This window comes from Rhinolophus sinicus, chromosome 14 (genome assembly GCF_057876585.1).
Source record: "Rhinolophus sinicus isolate RSI-liver-muscle chromosome 14, RSI-T2T, whole genome shotgun sequence".
Classification (NCBI taxonomy): Eukaryota; Metazoa; Chordata; class Mammalia; order Chiroptera; family Rhinolophidae; genus Rhinolophus; species Rhinolophus sinicus.
In genome coordinates, this window is record NC_142514.1 from 184,888,683 (window position 1) to 184,900,873 (window position 12,191).

A 12,191-nucleotide genomic window follows, 5' to 3' on the forward strand; every position below is an offset into this window, starting at 1 on the left:
GTCCTCCCTTCTCTGATGATCATCTGTGTCTACAGGAAGGGACGGAAGCTGTGAGCTCCTGCAGTGAGTCTTCTGCAAGTGGCCAGCAGGGCTGCTACCCCCGGGAAGCCCAGAGTCGCCCCTTCATGCGGGAGCCCAGAGAATAAACACTAGACGTGTAACGGCTGAGAGCGCCCACCCAGTTCTCTCTGCACAGCGGACCATCCACACCTCTCTTCAGGTTATACTCTTTGAACTCGGGCCTCTCTGCTACACATTTCTCAACCCCAAATCAAGACAAGGTGGACATTAGCACGTTCTTAAATTGGGACCTTCCGAGACCCGCTGGACTTGTGCAGCCGTCCCACACAGGTGGAGGGCGGAGGTCTCCCCGGCTCCCACTCCCCTCATGGCCCCCGTCACGGGCCAGTGCCCACCTGCAGGACCAGTCATGTGCAGTGTATATTCTTCAAGACTTTGGGTTTTCCCTAGAGTGAAATTAGGCATCTCTGGAGACGGTTTTATAAACATCTTGAGTCCTTTTAAATGCTTTTTAAATACATGTATTTAATGGAAAGTTACCTTAATGGCCTTAAACCGTTCGATTTCATGACGTAAATTGTTGCAACAATTATTACAATTGCAGTTGTTGCAGAAGTCCCCACTGGCAAAGCAGTCACAGTACCTGTGAAGAGAAGGACAGTGCGTCAGAGGTGCAGATGGTGTGGCGGGCAAAGAAAACGAGAGGGACACGGACACGGACACACACACACACACACACACAAGGAGCCGGCCAGCGTGCTGCAGACAACACAACTTTTGTTTAGACAACTCTCTGTTTTTAACAGAAACTAGATCAACTGGGATGATTCTCCAGTGACCACCACAGAGGACAGAGAAGCTAGTAAAACCATCGGTTTCATCATATAGGACTTGGCAAAGCAAGACAATTTCCTGGCAATGTCCCCAGGTGTCACGTGTGGCCTGCCCCTGAATGCGCACTGTGTTCCCAGGAGCACCGTAAGTTGGTAGGTGGAAACACCAAACAATAAAGGGCTCTTTTCCCATCAGCTATCCCAACCCACCCAGCACGACTGCAGGTGAGTCCACTTCTTGGCCAGACCCTGACAAGGAGTGAGAACTAATGGGACCCAGAGGTGGAACCTGGTCAAGGCTTTGTCTTACTTTCATTCCACATCCGTGTGTGTTGGAAAGAGAAATGAATGGTGGAGGAAACACATGTGTGAAAGGGCTGCTATCACTCTCGGTTGTAGCACAAGGGTTGTCCATGAACTTGGGTTCTACAGCACAGCACTGTTAGCAGGGCCGCTCTGAGAACGCGTCCACTGTGCCCTGGGCTCTGGAAGTCATCACATTACCTGTGGCCGAAGGGCAGTGCCGAGGACCTTCTCTGATGTTTTCCTTGAAGATGCATCAGTGTTTACAGCTAGTAACTGCATCGCGTGCTCCTGTAGGACGCCTGCTCTTACTGTGCTGTACAGACGTGTTGCGACCTATGCTTTAAGCTTCCTCAACTCAGGTAGAAATCCAGTGTCAAGGCAAAGACCCCTAATCACCTGCCTGTAACCTGCGCCCAAGAGAGGCTTTGGGAAGCTCACCAGCCTCTCCACAACTTCCGTTTGTGATGAGAGAAGACCTACGTGTTCTCTTCTGAGCTCATGATTCATTGAAAAGAGCTTCAAACTCGGGTTTTTAATATCAGCTCTGCCACCAGCTCCCCATGTTATCAGATATAGTTACTGATCAGTCAGCATTTCAAGCTGTAAAATGGAAGTCATGGCACCTAACCTACCAGTCTCAAAGGGTTGTTCAGGGAAGCCCTGAAGATCATGTGGGTGGATGGGCTTCCTACAGGGCAGGCGGGTGGGCTGCATAAATGCAGAGACAGCCTCTGTGTCCGGCAATGTGGTAGACTAGATGTTTGCAGAAACCTTCCTGTTATAGAATCCTAAACATGATTCTTTTAATATTTATTATTTTAGGTTTTTAAAATAATATTTCTAAATGCATGTCAAGTCAAGAGGAGAGTAAAGGAGAGCAGAGATGACAAAGACAAGAAATTGTGACCTCAGAGGGGTGGCTTCTGTAGCTGCCAAGTGTTGTCCTGGGGTATCTGCCAGTCCCTAGTGGCCCAGAGCTTGCGTTCAAAGGGGCTGCTCATGCAGGAAGCAGAAGACAAAGTCTGGGCTATGAAAGGTGGAGTTGGATCAGAGATACCCCCACTTAAAATGTGGAACCTTGAAAGGGGACCTCCCCATAAATCTACTCCACAAAGGAGAGAGTAGAGATACATCCCTCTGTGGCCCACAGCCTGGAGTACAGGGGCAAAATCTGGGAGTTTCTCCTAAGCCTGCCTAACCAGAAGCATGGAGAGAGGGACAGGAGACAATGACAGGCTTGGAGGCCAGGAAGGAAGGTGAGTGAGTTAACTGACAAGCCGGCCCAAGACGCTAAACCCTGGCCAACAGGAGAGAGCGGAGAGGCAGCTCTGAAGACAGAAATTGGTGGTACCAGGCTGCTCTGAAGTGGCAAGAAGGCGGGTGAGACAAGGACAGAATTGGCTGAGATTCTGTCTCGGAGGCAGTGGGCCCCAGGCTCCTTCCCGCTTCTGGCAGCAGGTGACTGCCTCTCCTTTACGTGGCAAGCCTGAAATCACTCTCCGGGGTAAAACACCTGCAGACTGGGGAACTGTAATGAACTAAAGACCCCAGGTTTCTTCTACTTAGCTCCCAGAGTTCCCGCAGAGACGGGAAAAGCCTCCTTGAGAGCGTTGACTAGCCCAAGAGAAAACAGACAGAGAAAGAGTCTGACACTGAGGTTTCGCAATAAAAGTCTCAGTCACATCACCACCGTGAGCAAGCCTCACCCATGCACCAAGGGCCCCCAGCCAGCTTAGCCTCCTCCCTAAGTGTGAGCAGAGCGACAGCCATAGGTCAGCAGACATTTTAGGAACTCTTTCCACATGAAAGAGGCCTAGAAACAGACTATGCAGAGGGAAAACGGGGGTGTGGGGGGTGAGGGGAGGTCATCCACAGCTTAGACAGATTCAGAAAAATGACTGCACCCAGGAAACAAGAAAATGATGCCTAAAAAACACTCAGAATATAAAAAGACGTTCAGGGAAATAGAAAAGTAATCAGAGATGAAAAACTTAGCAGAAGGTATGGAAACTAGGACAACAGCAAAAGAAGTAAACACAATAAGAGAAAGAAAAACAGAACACCAGACCAGAAGGTCCAACACTGATGTCATTCGAGTTCCCAAAAGACAGAATTCAAGAATGAAGGAGAGAAAATAATTCAAGAAAATGTCCCAGAACTGAAGGGCATGGGTTTTCAAAGTAACAGGTTCTGCCGAGTGTCAGTACAACAGATAAATGAGCCCACAACCAAGACATCCCACTATGAGATTCCAGAACACTGGGAACAAAGAGAAGATTCTACAAGGTTCCAGAAAAAATAAAACAGGTTTTATACAAAGAATCAGGAAAAACAATAGTGTCCAAATTCCAATAGTAACACTGGAAATGAAGAAACTTCAGTAAAGCATTCAAAACTCTGAAGGAAAATTCAACTATTTGAAGTTGAATTGAAGTTGGGAACCCAACCACCCCATCCAGAAGGACGGGATGATGGTGGAGACAGACTAAGACGCCTGTGGAAGTGTCAAGTCTGACAGCGCTACCTCCCGTGCATTCTCTCGGGAAGCCGCTGGAGGCTGCCACACCAGACCGATGCAGTGCGTCAAACGAGGAAGATAAAGGCTCCAGGAGCCCAACGTGAGAAGGTAGCAAAGGGAGCCCTTGGCTGGTGGCCGGGGGAGGCCCTGGGTGAGGACTGCACAGCAAGCACCCAGCAGGGCCAGGCCCGGGGAACGGCTTTCTCAAGACAAAGGGACCCAGTACCTGGCATGTCGGAGCATGTTGAAAAGACACGTACACAACCCGAGAAGGGGTTAAGGTTACATTCGTGGCACAGCCATACAAAACTAATTATTAAGTATTAACTCTAGGAAAAAGGTAAAGAAATGTAGGAACGAGAATCAATCAACAGTGAGTAGTGTTTTCATAGTGATAAATTTTAAGTACTTAATACTGATCTAACCAAATATATCTGAATCTGACTTCTTGTTAGAAATAATGGAAAACAGTAGAATTACGTCTTCGAAGCACTGAGAGAAAAATGGACAATCTAGAATTTTAGTCAAATCACGTCTGTTCATCAAGGTCCAGGCCAGACGCATTTCTTTTCTGGCTCTCCATACTTTGCTGGGTGATTTTATTAACTATTATCCCTCTGCTTTTCTTTCCTTTATGTTGAAGATGTTAAAATCTGTTTCATCCCAGCTGCTCTGTCTCCCACACTCCAGACCCTAAAACCCTCCCTTTCTCTTCCCCAAACCTCGTGATGGTCCACATCTGCCGCTTACCCTCCCTCCCCTCCCACTCAGTCCTTAACCTTCTGCCTTCGGAGCTTCTCCACCCCACTGACTCTCACAGGCAATCCACAGCCTCCTCACCGGGAAACGGGAGGACCGCTTCCCCGCGTCAGCTCTGAGCAGCCCGTGACACACCGCGCCCAGAACCGCACCGCGCCCCAGAACCGCACCGCGCCCCAGAACCGCACCGCGCCCCAGAACCGCACCGCGCCCCAGAACCGCACCGCGCCCCGAACCGCACCGCGCCCCAGAACCGCACCGCGCCCCAGAACCGCACCGCGCCCCAGAACCGCACCGCGCCCCAGAACCGCACCGCGCCCCAGAACCGCACCGCGCCCCAGAACCGCACCGCGCCCCAGAACCGCACCGCGCCCAGAACCACACCGCGCCCCAGAACCACACCGCGCCCCAGAACCACACCGCGCCCAGAACCACACCGCGCCCCAGAACCGCACCGCGCCCCAGAACCGCACCGCGCCCCAGAACCACACTCCCAGCTCCCTATCAGACGTTTCCACCCCAGCTTAACGCGTCCAGACCTGAACTCCTGATCTTCCCCTTCACCCCCCACGCTGCCCACACTGTGTCCCCCTCGCCATTCGCGGTGTCGTCACCCACCCAGGGATAGAACCCCAGCGTTATGGCTAACCCCGACAGTTACTTTTCTCTCTTTCCCGACATCCAAGGGGTTGCCAAGTCTACTGAGTCTGCTCAGAAACATCTTTTTAAAAACTATTTGTGACCAACAAAATCATATTTGGTGTAGAAATTTTAAAAATGTAAATAAGCAAAAAAAGAAAAATTGCCACCCCTTAGAATCCCACTCCGTAGAGATGATGATTTGGTGAATATATTTCACACTTTTTCTGTAAAACTATGCACACTGAAATAATATATATTGTTTGATTACATATTATATATAAGCAAAAACAAGGTATTCTATATACTGTCTCAGTGCATTTGTCACTTATCAATATAACATCTTGCTTTTATTACTTGTCAACACAAAATTATGAGTGGTTCCCATGTAAATAGATGTACACACAATTTTGATGGCTGCAGAGTACCCCGTGCGAAAGCGGCATCATAGTTTAGTTAATAATTCCCTCACATTGCTTCGTACGCTGGGGACTTACTTACACACAGCGCTGCACCAGTGCGTCAGCCTCCTTTCTATTCCTGCAACCCGGACCTCCCTTCTCTTGCCACAGGACCTTTGCACCTCTCCCGCCTCTGCCGGGAATACACTTACCCACCCGCTTTCAATCCCCCTCCACCTGATGAGCGCCTCCTCATCCAAGCACCCCTCCTCAGGGAAGCCTTCCCTGACTGCCATGCGGGCCAACGCCTCTGTTCTTCCCCATCCCCCCGTTACTGGTCCTTTGCCACATTTTCCACAGTTCCACTCTGACCTTTATTCACATCTGTCTCCCACATGAGACTGAGAGAGCCGAGAGGGCAGGGACGATAGCTATCTTGTTCATTTCTGTCTTCCCTGTTCCTGAAATCACAGGCATTCAAAATATTTGTCGAATGAATGAATAAATGAGTGGGAAAATGCATATGCTTGAAATGTCTCTTAAACCTGTTTTTTCCTTTATTACGACCATCCCTGCCTTCGTGCAGGTCTTCGTCATCCCTTGTCTACACCGTTGTGACAGCTCCTAACTAATGTACTCAGGTCCTCCACTGGGCCATTAGTGCTAATTTCCTAAAACACATATCAGACAAAAAGAAGCAAGGAAAACACAACAATTGGAAAACACAAAGTAAGGTGGTATTATGCATTCCTGGTGGGAACGAGAAATGTGCAGCCACTCTGGAAAACACTATGGCGTTTCCTGAAAAATTAAACATAGAATTACCATGTGATCCAGCAATTCCACTTTTAGGTACGTCCCCAAAGAAGTGAAAGCAGGGACTCAAACAGATGCGTCTACACCTATGTTCACAGCAGCATCATTCACAATAGCCAAAATGTGGAAACAACCCAAGTGTCCATCAACAGATGAACGGCTATACAAAATGTGACATGCGCATAGGATGGAATATTATTCAGCCTGAAGAATGGAAAAGAATGAAGCATTGACACACACTACAACGCGGATAAACCTTGAAAAATTATGCTGAGTGAAAGGAGGCAGACGCAAAGGGATACATATTGTATGATTCCACTTATGGGAGGTCTCTGGAACAGACAAATTCAGAGACAGAAAGTAGAACAGAGGTTACCAAGGGTTGGGAGGGGGTAATGGAGAGCTATTTAAGGGGGACAAAGTTTCGATTTCATGATGATGAAAAAGGTCTGGAAACGGATAGTGGTGTGATGGTTGCACAGCATTGTGAATGGAATTAACGCCACTGAATTGTACACTGAAAATGGTTAAAATGGTAAATAATAAGCTTATTTTACCAGACACACAGAAAAAGCTAGATCCAGAGAAGCAGGTGTGGAATGCTGCTGCTTGAGTGAAGAAAAAAAAAAGTTAAAACTTCAAAGAAATAAAGTGTACAAACAAATACACACATATCGGTAAAGAGACAAAGAATGCAATGGATTTTAAAAGTCTATTAAAGACATGGGTTATTAGATATGATATTTTTAGCTCACAGGAGACACCTAAAACAAATCTACCACACAGAAACTGTGAAAATAAAGGGTGTTATAAAGTATAACTTTCTAACACTAACCAAAGAAACTTCGGTGTGGTGACATTAACATCAGACAAAAACATAATTTAAGTTGAAAAGCAACAGGATACAGAGGTATATGTAACAGCTGATGAAAGACGTCACCAAAAAGATATAACAATCATGAATTTATATGCCATTCATACTACAGATTCAAATATATAAACCAAGATGAAATTACAAGAAAAAGTAGAGAAATTTACAATCATTTAACAGCTGATGGAAGACGTCACCAAGAAGATATAACAATCATGAATTTATATGCCCTTCATTCTACAGATTCAAATATATAAACCAAGATGAAATTACAAGAAAAAGTAGAGAAATTTACAATCATAGTGAGAAGTCTTAACTCACTTCTATCAAAAACAGATAAATCACACAAAATTTAATAAGCATTTAGCAGATTTAAACAACAAAATTAACAAACTTGAGCTATTGCGTAGATTACTACAACCAACGCATAGAGAATACATATTTAGTTAATACAGAATATTTTAAAAATCAGTCAAACATTAAGTCATAAAGGAAGTCTACATTAATTTCAAATAATTGATATCATATAGGCCACATTATCTGACCACAGTATAAATTTTTTAACAATAAAAATATAGTTTAAAAAATATATACATATACACATATATGCACACATACAAATATATTCGGATGCCTTGAAATGTACATATAAATACCTCATAAGGTGAAGAGAACATTACAATGAAAATTATAAACTATTTCGAGTGAGTGACAATAAAAGTGCCTCATATCAACTCTTGTAGGACGCAGTAAAACAGTACATAGGGGTAATTTATAGCTTTAAATGCACGTCTTTTCTAAAAAAATCAGAAAAGATTAAAAATAAATAAGTTAAGCATTTACCATAAAAAGATAGTAAAATAGTACAGGTATAGGGGGAAAAGTAAAAATGTATGTGCACAGGAAATAGGAAACAGGAATACAGGTGAGAAAGTCAGTATAATCTGAAAAGACTACAAAAATAGACAAACCTCTCATGAGACTGATCAAGAAAGAGAAACAGTACAAATAAACAATAGGAGAAATTCAAATTAGAAAATTAGACAACATAAAAGACTATAGCTACAGATACAGAAATAATTTTTAAAATAATGTAAGAATATACGAAGGCATTTGAAAATGTAAAGAAAACAATTTTCAAGAAAATGTAAAATATCAAAATGGACTGAGAAGAAATAGAAAACAGTAACAACTAAGGAAAGCAAATGAGTAATTTGTCCCCTCCCCCCGCCCAACCCCCAAAGACACCAGGCCCAGACAGTTTCACAGGCAAAGTTTTGTCAAATTTAGATGAACAAACATATCCTTCCTTACCCAGGCTTTTTCAGAGGCTAGAGCGAAAGAGAGGAGAGGGTGGGCAGGGCAGCCTGCTAATGCATCTTATTAGGTAATATAACACTGATGCCAAAACCCAATAAAGAAAATATAAGAAAGGAAAAGTACAGACCTATCTCACTTGTGGACAAAGATGTGAAAATCCTAAGCAAAATATTCGAACACTAAATCTTGCATTGTGTCCAACAGATAAAATCAGGACGTCATGATCATTCTGGGTTCAGTCGCTGGCCTACAAGGCTGGATTAACATTAGAAAATTTGTTGTAATTGATCATATTATAAGATTTAAAGAGGAAAACAATCTGGACATTTCAGTAAGTGCAGAAAAAAGTATTTGATAAAATTTATTGGTCATTTATAATAGGAATAAAAAAAGGAAGCCTCTTAGGAAACCAGAAGCTGGAGGAGATTCCGTGACCTGACACGGCACGTGGCAGAGGAGCAAGCTGTTTTGCAGTGTCCACTCGCCCTGCACTCGCCACAGACAGCAGTCTTGTTGCCCCCAGGCTGGACTCCTTCAAGACTACATTTCCCAGCTTGCACTTGGCTACTAGGCTAGGGGTGGGAGTGATCATGGCAATTTATGGTTATACCTTGAAAGGTGGGGAGTGTGCCTTCACCCTTCTTTTCTCTTCCCCAAAGAGACTGGATGTGAGGGTGAGAACTGGGGCCGCCTTCTCAGCCCACAGGATGGAAGGCTTCCTGCGGATGCAGAACAAGTGACAAAGGAGGCTGAGGCACAAGCACTGATGAGCTGCCCCGAGCCCTGGGATGGCCGTAGTTTCCAGTCTCTGTTACAGCATCTACCCATGTATTCTATAAAATGCCTCTCAAAAACCAATAGCAAGCATCTTACTCAGGGCAGGGCAAGGGAAGTTTGGAAGCATTTCTATTCAAGTCAGGAGCAAGCCAGCAACGGTGGGACCAGCACTGCCTGCCATTCATCACCATGTGCATATGTGCATGTCCTGCCCCTGATGATAAAGGGAAAGGAAAGCCCCAGATAGAGGCAGACGCGCACGTTCTCTGAAGCCGTCGTGCACCCTCAAGCCAAACTCAACGACTCCCCACAAAGAAAGTTCCAAATAGTGTAATTCACAATGTAAAAAAAAAATCACAAAATACGTAAGGTAACAAGTCATAATGAGTGAACAATCAAAAGACGTGAACATCAGAATCAGTCAGAAACTTTAAATATTAGAGTTATAAGCTACAAAATATAAATTAAGTATTTACTGCTTTAAAACATAAAAGAAGGAATCCAAGCATGAGGAGTAATGGGCAAGAGACTATAAAGGACCATCCAGACTTGACCTTCTCCCCACAGAATTCTGGTTAATAAACAAGCTGGTTAATCAGAGACAAAAGGCCATTTGAAAAACCAGTATTGGAGATGGCCCAATCTATGATCAAAATCTTGATTTAGATTTTATCAGAGTAAAAAAAAAAAAAGGTAGATAATACAACTGCTCCCAACAAATCCCACCCAATATCCCAGCAAAAATGGAATTGGAACAGAGGATGCTTAAAAAACTGAGCTGGGATTTGTTTAGTCAGCATATGAAAGGGCTAATTAAAACTGTCCTGAAAAAAATCTATACTCATAACACAGAACCTATTCCATGTGAAATGCCCACCTGCTGAAGAGGGCTCCTGCCACTCGATGAAATTGTGCCAAAGGCTCACAGTTTAAGACTTACGACGATACTGCCTGTATTGAAAAAGTTCCCGCTACAAAAGCGTTTCCCAAGCAACGCTCTCATAAACTGAGTATGAAGCAAATCAATGTTTAAAATGCAGAAAAACGATTGAGAAAGGCATAGCCAACAGTTATGAGAAGGTAGAAGTGAACTACTTCAAAAATCTTAAAATCATTTTCAATAATCAATACATTTTCAATAAATCACAAAACATTTATCTACCTTTTTCTTAGGTTTACGTCAACACCATTTTAATTGCAGAATATTTTTATCATTTAATAATAATTCCCAACATTTTATGGCTAATGGAACAACAGCAAAAGCTGAAGTGTGTTTAAAGTTTCAAGGGTAACCAGGAAAGGAGCTAAGGTGGGAGGCTGGCTCTGCCTCTCTTTGGAGGAGGAAGGCGAAGGGGGATGAATGCAGAGACGGAACCCTCGCCTACCACAGCAGGCAGGCAGCAGAGGGGACAGACGTGGAGGAAAGCTCTGGAAGCCTCAAAACGGGTCAGTACAAGGGCGCTGCTGGGGACCAGTCCAGGGACCAAGGAGAGGTGGAGCTGGGTATTAATACCTCCCACTGTGGTGGGTATTAATACCTCCCACTGTGATGGGTATTAATACCTCCTACTGTGATCCCGCCAATAGTCATCAATTTTTACCCACGTGTAGGTATCGCTTTGATTTTTTTAAAAGATGGTAACATGTTTTCTCTTTATTAATGGCCAATTAGTAGAAATCCCTCTTGACTTTTATCCAGTAGAGACTCCCAATAAAGTAGGACACATGCACCCTAAGAAAATTATGTCCTATTGCCTTGAGAACATGACGTAGCTGGGTGCAGCAAAAAGCCAAAGAAAACTGAAAGCTGTCAATGGCGATCGTGCCGCGCTGGCTGGTGAAGCCAGCCTGGCGATCCGCTCCTACCATTGGTTCCTGTGCCAGTTTTCCGGTAGGAGTACCTGAGGCACACGTGGAGAGACAAGGCAGTGTCATCACCTCGCAGGTGGCTCTGCTTGGGTGACTTTACACCGCCTTTCCAAAAACAGTATTTCCAGAGATAATCAGTTTCTCCGTGATGGGCTGATACCAACCAAGCCACGAGGCACAGATTAGGATACTGGGTGTTAATTCGCGGTGGAAATAACGTCCCCTTCCTGTGCCCATCGTGCTCACATCCTCTGTATCCCGGGCCCCACGCTGCGTAGGCTTGGCCTGGAGCTCCTGAGGAAGCTAACTTGTCAGGAAGACGGTTGCACACTGAGCATGGAAAGTCACAGCGTCATGAGCGGGCTGCCAGCCCCGCCCCCGCACGCAGCGCTTCTCTGGAGAAGGCAGTGCCCGCGTTCCCCAGAGACAGTGCCTCCTTCTGGGCAGCGCTGGACTCACTCCGCCTCCGTTTCCTTTGTTCCAATGCTGACCAAGCCCCCGTGACAATTCTTTCTTTTGTGTAGCATCACCGATTAATCTGGAAAGCTGCTTCTTGGGCCTTCCATTGTTAGGTCATCAATAAGTTAAACCCTTCTTGGCCGCTCATCTGATTTCCAAGTCCTTAGGGGTCACCTCACTTTGTCCCCAGTTATAGCCTACACCTTGCTCAGGCTTCGCGGGTTATTCCTGGGGCCCCAGACCCAGCCCGCAGCTCAGCAGCCCCCATCCACAGGGTTCCCCGCCCCTCCTGGCTCTGTCCGCTCAGACACCACCACCTGTCCTCCATCGCATCAGAAGTGTCCATCGGGGCAGGCCACTCTGCTTGACAAGGTCACATGGTCCAGGCTTTTCCCTCTGCTGTCCTCCTTCCTCCTGTCCCCGAGCTGCACTGTCAGTCCCTGACCACTTGTCTCATGGCGTTTCCAACATTCAGCGAGGCGTACGGCTCGCCTCCCCGCACTAAACCAATGACAGCTCACGTGTCTGCAGACAGTCAACCCTAGATTTCAGCATTACTTTTTTAAAACAACAATTTGTTTTTTCAGTTTTGTTCTGTGAAC

The 12,191-nt window shown here is 45.5% G+C and overlaps 1 protein-coding gene across 1 annotated transcript in view; it reads right to left on the reverse strand.

The window, feature by feature from the left end:
- The window catches only part of TESMIN (testis expressed metallothionein like protein), a 34,597-nt gene that overhangs the window by 6,463 nt on the left and 15,943 nt on the right, over positions 1 to 12,191 (reverse strand). Inside the window, exon 7 of the mRNA XM_074336845.2 lies at positions 562 to 664. Within this exon, the coding sequence (XP_074192946.2) occupies positions 562 to 664 (103 nt within the window). The remainder of the gene's footprint in view (positions 1 to 561; positions 665 to 12,191) is intronic.